The 11030-nt window shown below is 38.7% G+C and overlaps 2 protein-coding genes across 2 annotated transcripts; both read right to left on the bottom strand.

Moving 5' to 3' along the window:
• Window positions 1-3415: 3415 nt before the first annotated feature.
• Window positions 3416-5303, bottom strand: LOC125583761 (isocitrate dehydrogenase [NAD] regulatory subunit 3, mitochondrial-like). The gene is made up of 4 exons (XM_048751246.1): window positions 4636-5303; window positions 3960-4199; window positions 3780-3858; window positions 3416-3690 (listed from the first exon to the last, which is right to left on the bottom strand). Exons 1-4 carry the CDS (start codon window positions 5146-5148, stop codon window positions 3416-3418), a joined length of 1107 nt encoding a protein of 368 aa, XP_048607203.1. The 5' UTR covers window positions 5149-5303.
• A 546-nt stretch (window positions 5304-5849) lies between these two features.
• Window positions 5850-7459, bottom strand: LOC106436619 (phosphoserine aminotransferase 1, chloroplastic). Its single transcript, XM_048751245.1, has one exon. The coding sequence runs from the start codon at window positions 7262-7264 to the stop codon at window positions 5966-5968; it is 1299 nt and encodes a 432-aa protein (XP_048607202.1). The 5' UTR covers window positions 7265-7459; the 3' UTR covers window positions 5850-5965.
• Between the last annotated feature and the right edge of the window lie 3571 nt (window positions 7460-11030).

Genomic DNA, 11030 nt, shown 5'->3' with positions numbered 1-11030 from the left:
GCTCTATCCATAGCAACATACATCTTCAGTACTTCAATTAACACCAACAACCTTCAGCTTCGATTAAATTTCTCAACCCCAGCTTTGAATGTTCAAGAACAAGAGGATAAGAACACCTCTAGATATGTGCACAAAGAGCAACGTAGAATAAAATATAGTAAAAGAGGAGATATTTTCGGATAGGAAACGTGTTTTAATCTTTTTGCCCACTCAGAAACACGAGCCACAGAAAAACCACACCTAAGCCCACTTGGGAGCACTTGAGAGCACTTTCTCGCTCATCTCTCTTAAATTCAGCTACTTAATGTTAAGACAAATATTATTCTTTGGTATTTTTCCTTTTGAAAGGGTAGTAAATGGAGATTATCCCTTGCCTCTTCTCCTGTACAAAGAGAAAGGAACAGAACAATATTTGATGGGATACCGTTGTCTGATTTACCAAAACATATCAAAATTCAAAATCATGGAAATATTGATGGGTTGAATCCAGATTCGTCCACATTGGAGCGAAGGAGCAGTTTTTTTGTAAAATAAGTATCTCTCCATTTGTACCTATCTAATCAGTAATCAAGATGGATAAGTTAGGTTTGTTAGCAGAGAAGAGTATGAATACTTTGAAGGAGAGTTTTTTAAGCCTAAATCCGAACAAGAAAGACTCGTCCAACTCTTGTATTAAACTCTTTTTTTTTTTTAACCAGGATGGGTTCGAGCCTTCGGCCTTAATCCTCCTTAGGCCCGGAGCCAGCCTTTGTCTGTACCTGTTTCGGCCCTGGACACTCCTCCCCGCCTGAGACTCGAACTCGTGACCTCTCGGACAAATACCTGAGGTGTATTAAACTTCAAATGAAACAAACATCAAATATAATATACAAAAAGGCTAATCCATTTTCTCTTCACTACAACATTTTAAATGTAAAGCAATTAAACACCAAAACCATGAAAAGGTAAAAACAGAGCCATTTTTGGCCGTTGGTTTAACACCGCCGTGTTTCCACTGTGAAGTTGCTTTGCTAGAGCTCCGACCCGTTTTTTATCGTCTCCAGCTTTACTAAATATGACGGTGAACCCCTCCACTGTCACTCACATACCACTCTCCGAATTTGAGACCTTGCTTCACTACTTGATGCCATTATCAATTTTCACCGTCAAGAAAACATAGCAAAATGTCTCAAAATCTTGCTTTGTAAGCAAAACTGCTTCTCTTTATTGAATTTTTCTTTTTTTGAACACTACTTTCATTGATACTTAAAACATTCGAACTACACTTTCAAGCAGTGACAGATCCTGAAAAATTATTTGACGGGGGCACACAATAAATATATTTTATAATATTAAATTATTAGTAAAATCATTTATTTTATTTTTTGTAAAACATTAATAGATATTAAAATTGTTAATAAAATATTATTAATTATAATTTGAAAATAAAATAATATATATTAATATTTTTAAAAATATTCTACAAATTTTATTAATCAAAATAACAAAATTATAAAATCAAAACTAGTTAAACATACATACATATATAATGTAGTATTATTTTACATATGTATTACAGTACCTTACATGCCACTATATCATAAATAAATACTCTAAAATATTATACACAAAGTAAATGAATTGTTTACTATTTTAATAAGTTAATTTTATTATTTATTAGTAATTGATTGTCAGTAGTAGAATAAAATTTGTTTTAGAATGATATCTATAAATGAAAATAGAATAAAGGAAATAGGGAAAGTCAAATATATAAGCCAAAAAAACAAGTATGTTAACAGAAACAAAATGTAAACCAAAATAAAAATGAAAACAATAAAAGAAAACAGAGAGAGCATCGAACCATGTCCACAAGGATTGACAAGGGGCACCTTTACCATTTGACCTACAGATATCACCATGGTCTCTCCTAACAAAATAATTTATAATTTAGTCGGGGGCACGTGCCCCCGTACCCAGCACTGCAGATCTGCCCTTGTTTTCAAGCAGGAATAATCTTGGTTCCACCAACAGTGCAAGAGACAATACAACATAAATGATAATAGTAGAGAAACCTTTAGGATAAATTGACAGCGAATTCTGAGTAAGGCTCGAATGCGTCGAAATAAAGTTCACGGCAAAGCCGGAAAGTTGAAACTTAGTCACATTAAATCGTGACGTTGATAGCCAATCTACACCTCGAAATATCGTCGAAACGAAATCCGTTGCATCTTCAGGCCCCGTACGGACCTCTCCACAAGATAACAAAACGGTTAGAGATTTTGACAACTTCATCTGCTTTATAGCAGGAGAGATGACACTTCTCATGGAGAAAGTCTTAGATGATGGTATTGGTGAATCCACTGACAACCACAAAAGTAAGGATCAGTTCTGAATCGAATGATATGACATCGTGTTCACAATAGTTTGGATCAAAGGTTCGGTGAATCCAAGACTCATTGAAAAACTATTAAATAAAGCCAAATCTTTGGGCTTGGTCTTCACATTAAAATTATCATTTTGAGATAGAGAATGGGCTGACACCTTTTGCAATTGGTATGGGTCTGGCCCATATAGAGAAAATGGAAGGGCTGATGTCAGCATTACCCTCAACGGATCTGAACTCGACGAGCAGCGTGCGTGCGGCGGAATTAGGGCACACCTCATTGGCGGGGTGAAGGACGGTGGCGCAAGATGGAGGAGAGGAGACCGTGAAGATCTGAAGGTTAGGGATTGAGCAGCCACCCACGGAATCCCGTTTGTAACGTGAAGTTGATGAACTACGGTGGCTTGAGGTGTTCTTTATGTCTGAGCTTTGAGCTTTATCTGAGAGTAGCTCAGATCCGGAGAAACCCATGGAGGTCCTCTCAGATCTGGAGCGCAGCTGAAAGTTGAACTCAGAGAAGGGAAAGAGGTGATGTGAGGCGTCATTTGTGCAAGCGTAGCGAGTTGCAAATCTGTTGCAGATAGAGAGCCATCCCTTTTGTGGGTCGAGGCAGGGAGAGGTGGTATTTGTACCGCAATTCCAGGAGTCCCCGGTGAAGGATGCAGGTCCGGTGGTCTCCAAACCCCGAGCAGAGACCACAAAGGTCTTCTCCAGTTTTGTTATCCCCAGATCTAGAATAAATGATTGAGTAATGGCGAAATAAGTGACAGAACGAGAGCTTTGACTTGGAGCAAGAGAAACTATGAAAAAGAAGATGGGACGGAGGCGACGCCGGCGAGCTCCCGCTCTACCGGCGTCGGAGCACGAGTGTCTTGGTAAGCGCGTCAGAGAGTATTTCTCTTTATTGAATTTATTATATAACTATTATAAGCTCGTGCTTTAACAAGAGATCGAACATTGTCGAATGAAGTAAATGCATGAATAAAAACAATCAAGAAAAAACAAATAGCAAACGCAAAACAGAGAAGCACCAAGCACGAAGCAAGTAGAAGCTCAGTCAAGAGCTTTTATGACAGCATCAACAACTTCCTGAGTAGTGCAATCTCCACCGAGATCCTTGGTTCGCCATTTGCCTTCTTGTATGACTTGTTTCACTGCAATTTCAAGACGATCAGCGAACGTAGGAAACTGGAGATGTTTAAGCATCATAGCCGACGAGAGAAGTAGAGCCATCGGGTTCGCTTTCTTCTGCTCCACTATTTTATCATTCCCAACATTCCCTGCTGATGCTCCTTGCTCGAATATCGCATGTTCCGCACCAACATTGCCTGAAAAAACAAACCCCAAACATGTCATCTTCTAGAGAAAAAAACAAGAAAAAGTTAAATAACTTTAACTAAGACTTGTATGGACAAACCTCCTGGCATCACACCAGTCCCACCAGCTATTCCAGCAGCAGTGTTTGCAATAAGATTACCATACAAATTAGGCGTCACCTGAAAACAAACAAGACCGACCAAGCCAATAGTAATTACCCATATAGAAGAAAGATAAAGCAGTCACTCTTTTTTTTTTTTTGCTTATTCAAGTCGCATACCATGACATCAAACTGCTCAGGCTTAGCCACAAGCTGCATACAACAGTTGTCTACAATTATTTCGTTGTATGTAATCCCAGGATAAGCTTTAGCAACCTCTCTGCAAGATTCAAGGAAGAGCCCATCCGCTAGCTTCATAATGTTGGCTTTATGAACAGCAGTCACTTTCTTCCTGTTGTTCAGGTACGCATACTCAAATGCGTACCTCGCTATCCTCTCAGAACAATACTTAGTTATCACCTACATATAAAACAAAAAAAAAATCAAAACTTCTAAAACATTTTTGTATTAAGCTTTTGAAGAATTCAATTTTTTTATTAACCCGAAATATCTGAACCGAGGTCCAACTAATATCCATGAGAATACCAATAAATAGTCTGAAGACTCTAAAACATGTTCCTATATTCGTCATACCAATCTGTAATATCGGACCATGTTTTAGAGTCTCCGGATATGACGAATATGGGACCATGTTTTAGAGTCTAAATAAAAGTAATAAATAGTCCGGAAACTCTAAAACATGGTACTCTAAAACATGGTCCCATATCAGTCCGGAGACTCTAAAACATGGTAAAAATCTAACACGGAGTTACTCTTACCACTTGGCTACTACTGTTTGGTTCAAAATAATTCAATTTGCAAACGATTCCCAATAAAAGATGTGAAACTTTGATACCTTAAGACTTTCAACAACACCAGGAACAACCTCGTGCTCGAGACCCGCGTACTCTCCTTCCGTGTTCTCCCTAATCACAACGATATCCACCTTCTCGTGCCTCGTCACTAACCCAGGGACGTTGATGCAGTTGACGAGAGAAGCGAAGATGTCGAGCTCTTTCCTCAACTGCATGTTCAATGAGCTGACACCTCCGCCAACGGGAGTCGCCAACCCACCTTTCAGACAAACCTTGTTCCTCTTCACGGATTCCATCACTTCCTCGGGGACTTTCCTCATGTGTCCACGAACCTCGTACCTCTCGAAATGCACCGGCGCGTGCATCGCTTCGAAGACCTGTTCCACCGCACCGGTCACTAAAGGTCCGATCCCGTCGCCGGGGATGAGGGTTACGGTCCGTGGGGCTCCGTCGCCGGGACGGGGCATGTAGGTGATGGATCGGGTGGGTGCGGTGAATGGAGAAGATGGATTCGTTAGGAGGCGGGTGAGGATCGAAACGGATCTCTTAGCCATTGGTGGTGGATTTAGCTAAGTTATGGGATCAAAGCTACGATTCGACGTATGTTGATGTTTCTCGTTCTCGGCGATTGCATGCAGCGTTCAGAATTTTGATTTCTTTTCTGCCTCTTTGTTACCTTTTTTATTCATTTCCCTTCATTTTAACAGTTAAAAACTTAGTTTAACAAGAAAAAGTCAACAATATGACAAATAATTAACTTTTGTATTTATAATTGTATAATCTTTTTTTTTGGAACACTTTAGTTCCAGGGTACGATTATAATTGTATAATCAAATATGTTTTTTTTTTCACTAAACAATGTCTTTAAATATGTAGAGTGGGTCTATAATTCGTACGATTATCACGAGAAGGAAAACATATACACAAAAAGAACAATTTGACAATGGAACATGGTGAGTCTTGATTCTCACAATAGTACTCTGCCTTTGTTGTCCATAACTCAGGATTTAGTTGTGAACTGAATGCTACTTGGTTGAGTATGCAGATGCTACTACAGACATCTTTCAGAATGTGCTTTTACTTACAAAGGGACAATACCACTCTTACAGTGAACTCTGTTTTGTTTTTTTTTTAACTGAGTTAAGTTTGGTATCTAAACCTGCGTTTTGGTTCTTGTAAAAGCATAAACTAACAAGAGTTGCAGAAAAAGGAGGTGTTATAAAAGAGATTACGAGATCTTTGTTGTTACCAAACGTGAGCAAGAATTTGATACATTATTACTAGAAGCAAATCATAAGCATCAGCTTATCACAATATCACCCAACCAACATAGCCAAAATGCAAAACAAAAAGAAAGAAACACAAATAAACTTAGGCATGCTTAGCCTGAAAATCTTTCATGAAAGCAACAAGCTTCTCAACACCAGACAAAGGCATAGCATTATAAATAGAAGCTCTCATACCTCCCACAGACCTATGCCCTTTAAGCTGCACCATCTTCTCCTTAGCCGCTTCCTTAATAAACTCCCCTTCCAACTCAGACTTCTCCAAAGTAAAAGGCACATTCATCAACGACCTCACCGACTTCTCAACCGGACACTTAAAAAACCCCTTGCTCTCTTCAATAGCGTTGTAAAGCAAATCAGCTTTCCTCTGATTCTTCCTCTCCACTTCCTTCAACCCGCCTTGCTCCAACAGATCCTCAAACACGAGCCCACACATGTAAATCCCGAAGCAAGGAGGCGTGTTGTACAAGGAACTGTTCTCATCATGAATCTTGTAGTCAAGCATCACTGGAGTGATCTCCTGAGCGTTACCGATCAGATCTTTCCTGATTATCACGATCGTCACACCGGACGGACCAACGTTCTTCTGAGCACCACCGTAGATCACACCGAACTTAGACACATCAACCGGCTTCGAACAGAAGTTAGAAGACATGTCAGCCACCAAGAACCCATTAGGGTTTCTAACGACAGGATAGTCCTTAAACTCAACTCCATGGATAGTCTCGTTAGCGCATATATGCAGATACTTAGCGTCGGGACTCTGCTCCAGCGCATCGAAAGACGGAACCTTTGTGTACTTGTCGGACTTACCAGACCAGATCACGCTGGTCTTGCAATACTTCTTAGCTTCCTTCACGGCTTTGTCACCCCACGAACCGGTTACGACGAAATCGACGGTATCGTCCGGTTTGCAGAGATTGAGAGGCAAACCGGCGAACTGGGTCGTGGCCCCGCCTTGCAAGAACAAAACGGAATATTCGGAGGGAATCTCGAGGAGCTGGCGGAGATCCGAGTCGGCTTTTTGGATGATGGAGAGGAACTCTTTCCCTCTGTGGCTCATCTCCATCACGCTCATCCCCGATCCGCGCCAGTTGTATAGATCCGCCTGAGCTTTGAGGAGGACGTTCTCCGGGAGAGTGGCGGGGCCCGCCGCGAAGTTGAAGACGCGGTCTTGCGATCCGGTGGGGGCGGATCTGGCTCCGTCTTGGATTTGGGTCGGGGAGGAGATGCATCTGACGGATGCGGGTTTGGTTTTTCCAGCGAGGTGCAAGGTGTTTGGTTTGGCGAGGTGGAGGAGGGATTGAGATATGGATTTGGGTTTCAAAGACGGGATCTGAGTGTTGTTGTTTCCGACGAGGAAAGAGTTTGTTGACGCCGCCATGATTGTGAGTGTATGAGTGAGTTCTTCAGATTCTTAAGTTTCGCTTTTTATTGCAAAAGATCTGTCTGAAAAGAGTTTGGTGAGAGAGAGAGAGTATAAAAGTTGATATTAAACGACAGCGTTTGGTGGTAGGTGGTACTGGTTTGGCTGCTGTTTTGTTTAATTTACACTCATTTCCAATGTGTGTTTCGATTGTTTGTAGTAGAGAAGAGTTCAAACTGAAACTCTCTTTAATAGTTTAGTAGCCCAGGCGCGAATTTGAATTTTCGGTTTTTGGTTATTTATTTAACTAAATAATATATTTTTAATATTTGATGTATTATATTCACTAACTAAATAATTTTTTTGGCATCTTAAACCATCTATTTACGATGAATATTTGATATCATATAAAAAATTGAACAAATAGACGTAATTAGAGAATTGTAGACGATATATAAAAACAATGGTTATTAATGAAAAATATGAAGAAATATTATATTATGACTTAGTATGGCATAAAAGATTATAAATTAGTTATACATGTTTAAAAAAAATAAAATGATTTTTAAACTTCTATGAAAAATTTAACATATAAAAAAGGGCGATGAATTAGTCATCAAATTGTAAATAATTTCATAATTTTATTAATAATAAATTATTTATAGTCTTTGTTTTTCGTCAAGATAATTATTAAATGTCCATAACATTAATATGTTAAAAGACCATATTATGAAAGCCCATGTTATAACCGTTTTTTTCCGGGAAGTGTAACAAAAAAAAATTACATTTAACTCTTCGTTTTGTTTAAGTTTGTGTCGGTAAAAGATTAAAAAAAATCTCTCTATATTTTTCAATGTTCAATTTGAAGCTTATTATGCGGAAATCATACGCAAATATAGGCAATTGGTTGAAATCTCTATATCTTTATATTCTTATAAATTTTAAATTTATTGTTTCCTCTTCTGCAAGCAAATCAATTACCGAAGTAATAGATCAATTGGTTGGAATCAAATTTATTCTTATAATTAGTATAATTATGGTTACAGTTTCTATATTTAATACGTACATTAAAGATACGACATTGAAGATATTATGTTTTGATTAATAGAAGATATTGGATTTTGAGTTTGTATTTATTGATTTGTTTTTTATAAAGCTTAGAAAATCAATGGTATGATTGGTTGGTTGATACACTACAAAAAAACAGCAAGGATACTGAGGGAAAAAATCGTCGGAATTTCGTCGGAATAACGTTATTCCGACGACATACCGACGAAACAAGTCCTCGGAAATAATTCCTCGGAATTTCTTCTTTCCTCGGAAATCCCTCGGAATTTTCCGACGGAATTCCGAGGAAATTCCGAGGATCACTAGTTTGTCGGAAATCTCCTCGGAATATACCGAGGGAGAACTTTGTCGGTATATTTCCTCGGAAGTTCATCGATCGATGCGTTTTTGGACATATATCCATCAATCGATCCGTTTATAAAAAAACGTTCGGAATATACCGAGGGACATGTTCCTCGGAATATTCCGAGGAACATGTCCCTCGGTATATTCCGAGGAAAGGTGTCCCTCGGTATATTCCGAGGAAGATGTCCCTCGGTATATTCCAAACATTTTTTATAAACAGATCGATCGATGGATATATGTCCAAAAACGCATCGATCGATCGAGTAAAAAATATAATTAATTTCCTCGGAATGTAAAAAATATTAATTTTTTTAAAAAAATAAAATTTTTGAAATTTAAGTTCGAAAATATAAAATTAAAATTAAAATTGAAATCATATTAATTAATATTCAAAGTTTCACAGATAAAAATAAAACATTCCGAGTTTTTGAAAAAAAAAAAACTACGGGTCTGGCACGTCCGGGAACACCTCGTTCGGGTACATCCTCTGCATCATCTCCATCATTTGCTGGTTCAGCCTCCTCTGTGCCTCATAGCCCGCCTGTTGAGCCGCCATCTGGGTCTCCAACAAAGATATGCGATCATCCTTGTCCTTCAACTGAGCCGTAAGTACTTCTGGATCAACAAAGGGCGGTGGTGCAGAAGAAGGAGGAACCGACCGGGTGCGACGACCCAAACCGACCAAACGTCCTTCTTCTTTGGAACCGACTGAATAGAAAATAGCTAAATTTACGAATTTAAACCAAGAAACAAATGAATTGAACTTTAAAAAAAAAGAACTTACGGATTCAACGATTTCGTTGATTCGAAACCGGGACAAGTTGGTCGAAGCCGTCGAAGCGTCATCCTCGGTTTGAAGCTGAGACACTTCGTCTACCACCTGAGTTTGGACCAGGTCGACCACGTCCCTCACAAGACCGTCATCAATCTGGCCGGTCTTCTTGTTGGTATACACCCTCCTCATTAGGGCGAGATCATCAACCGGCTCGCCATCATTTTTTTCCGCCTTGAAAAAAAACATAAATTAAAGAAACATTAGAAATTAGAAGAAATGCACAATAAATTAAAATTCTGAAACTCAAATAATTGAAGAAAAAGCGATTGAACTTACCATGCGATCTCCTAGAGTGGCAATAGATTGAGCACCCAAGTTATGCTTGTAGATGCCCTTCCCTTTACGGTCGCTCATGCGGTTGGTGGAGTTGGTGGAAGAAGTTTCTTTCGTCTCTTCCTTATCCCAATGCGCACACAACTCCTTCCAGACCGTGTCGTTCATCGACTTTGGGACCTTTTAATAAAAAAAGAAAAAAATAGTTTAATAAATTAAAAAATAGTTTAATAAATTAAAAAATTGTTTAATAAATTAAATCGAACTTTATTGATTTCCCACTTCTTCTTCCACTCGTGGATCTGCTTCCCATAGTTGTCCATAACTTTATGGACGAAGTGATGATAGATAAAGAGCGTCTCATCGGAATTCCAGTTGAACTCTTGCTGAAAAAAAACACAATTAGTAGAAAATTTATATTAAAAATTAAAAATATAAGTAAAAAATTAGAATACTTACCGCAAGCTGACGAAACCACAGAACCTGCTTATCGGTAGGGAAGTGAGTGAAAGTCGGATGTCCCCTGTCGAGGGCCGAGTACATCATACGGTTGATCCATGCGCTGATCCCGTTCCCGGATCTGTTGAACCTAATAAAAAGAACAAACAGTTAATAATGAATCCAAATTTAAAGAAAAAAAAATGTTTAATTACCATGTTTGACCCCGCCCATGTGGATACGTAATGAGATATAGAAGATGGTCACGACCGGGCTGTTGAACCAACTCCGCAACACTCATCACTCCCGGAGGACCCGGAGGAGCAGGAGCGGATGCAGGAGCAGGAGCGGATGCAGCAGCGGGAGCGAGAGGAGCAGGAGCGGATGCAGCAGCGGGAGCGAGAGGAGCAGGAGCGGATGCAGCAGCGGGAGATGTATGGTTGGAGCTGTGGGGCGAAGGGGAATCCTGAAAATGGCTGGAATCCCGAGACTGGCTCCCCGTACCACCACGACCACGACGCTGTCGAGGCCGGGTCTGATCATCATGAGACCTGTAAATTAAAAAAATATATTTAATAAATACAGAAATACATAAATTAATTTTAAAAAAAAAAATCCCAAATAATAGTTTTTAATCACAAAAAAAGATTTATAGATATTAAAATATTTAATAAATACATAAAAATAGTTCTAATAAACAAAAAATAGTTTTAATAAATAAAAAATAGTTTTAATAATTACAAAAAATAGTTTTAATAATATATATATATTAAAAATATTTTTAAATCCCAAATAATAGTTTTTAATCACAAAAAAGTTTTATAG

Source organism: Brassica napus, chromosome C3 (genome assembly GCF_020379485.1).
Source record: "Brassica napus cultivar Da-Ae chromosome C3, Da-Ae, whole genome shotgun sequence".
Lineage (NCBI taxonomy): Eukaryota > Viridiplantae > Streptophyta > Magnoliopsida > Brassicales > Brassicaceae > Brassica > Brassica napus.
This window is presented reverse-complemented; position numbering and strand designations above follow the sequence as displayed.

Coding starts and splice junctions, on each gene's coding strand:
- LOC125583761 (XM_048751246.1), bottom strand. CDS start 5,148: ATGGCTAAGAGATCCGTTTCGATCCTCACCCGCCTCCTAACGAATCCA. Junction 4,200..4,635: donor GTGTTGTTGAAAGTCTTAAG/GTATCAAAGTTT, acceptor TTTTATATGTAG/GTGATAACTAAGTATTGTTC. Junction 3,691..3,779: donor GACTGGTGTGATGCCAGGAG/GTTTGTCCATAC, acceptor TTGTTTTTTCAG/GCAATGTTGGTGCGGAACAT.
- LOC106436619 (XM_048751245.1), bottom strand. CDS start 7,264: ATGGCGGCGTCAACAAACTCTTTCCTCGTCGGAAACAACAACACTCAG.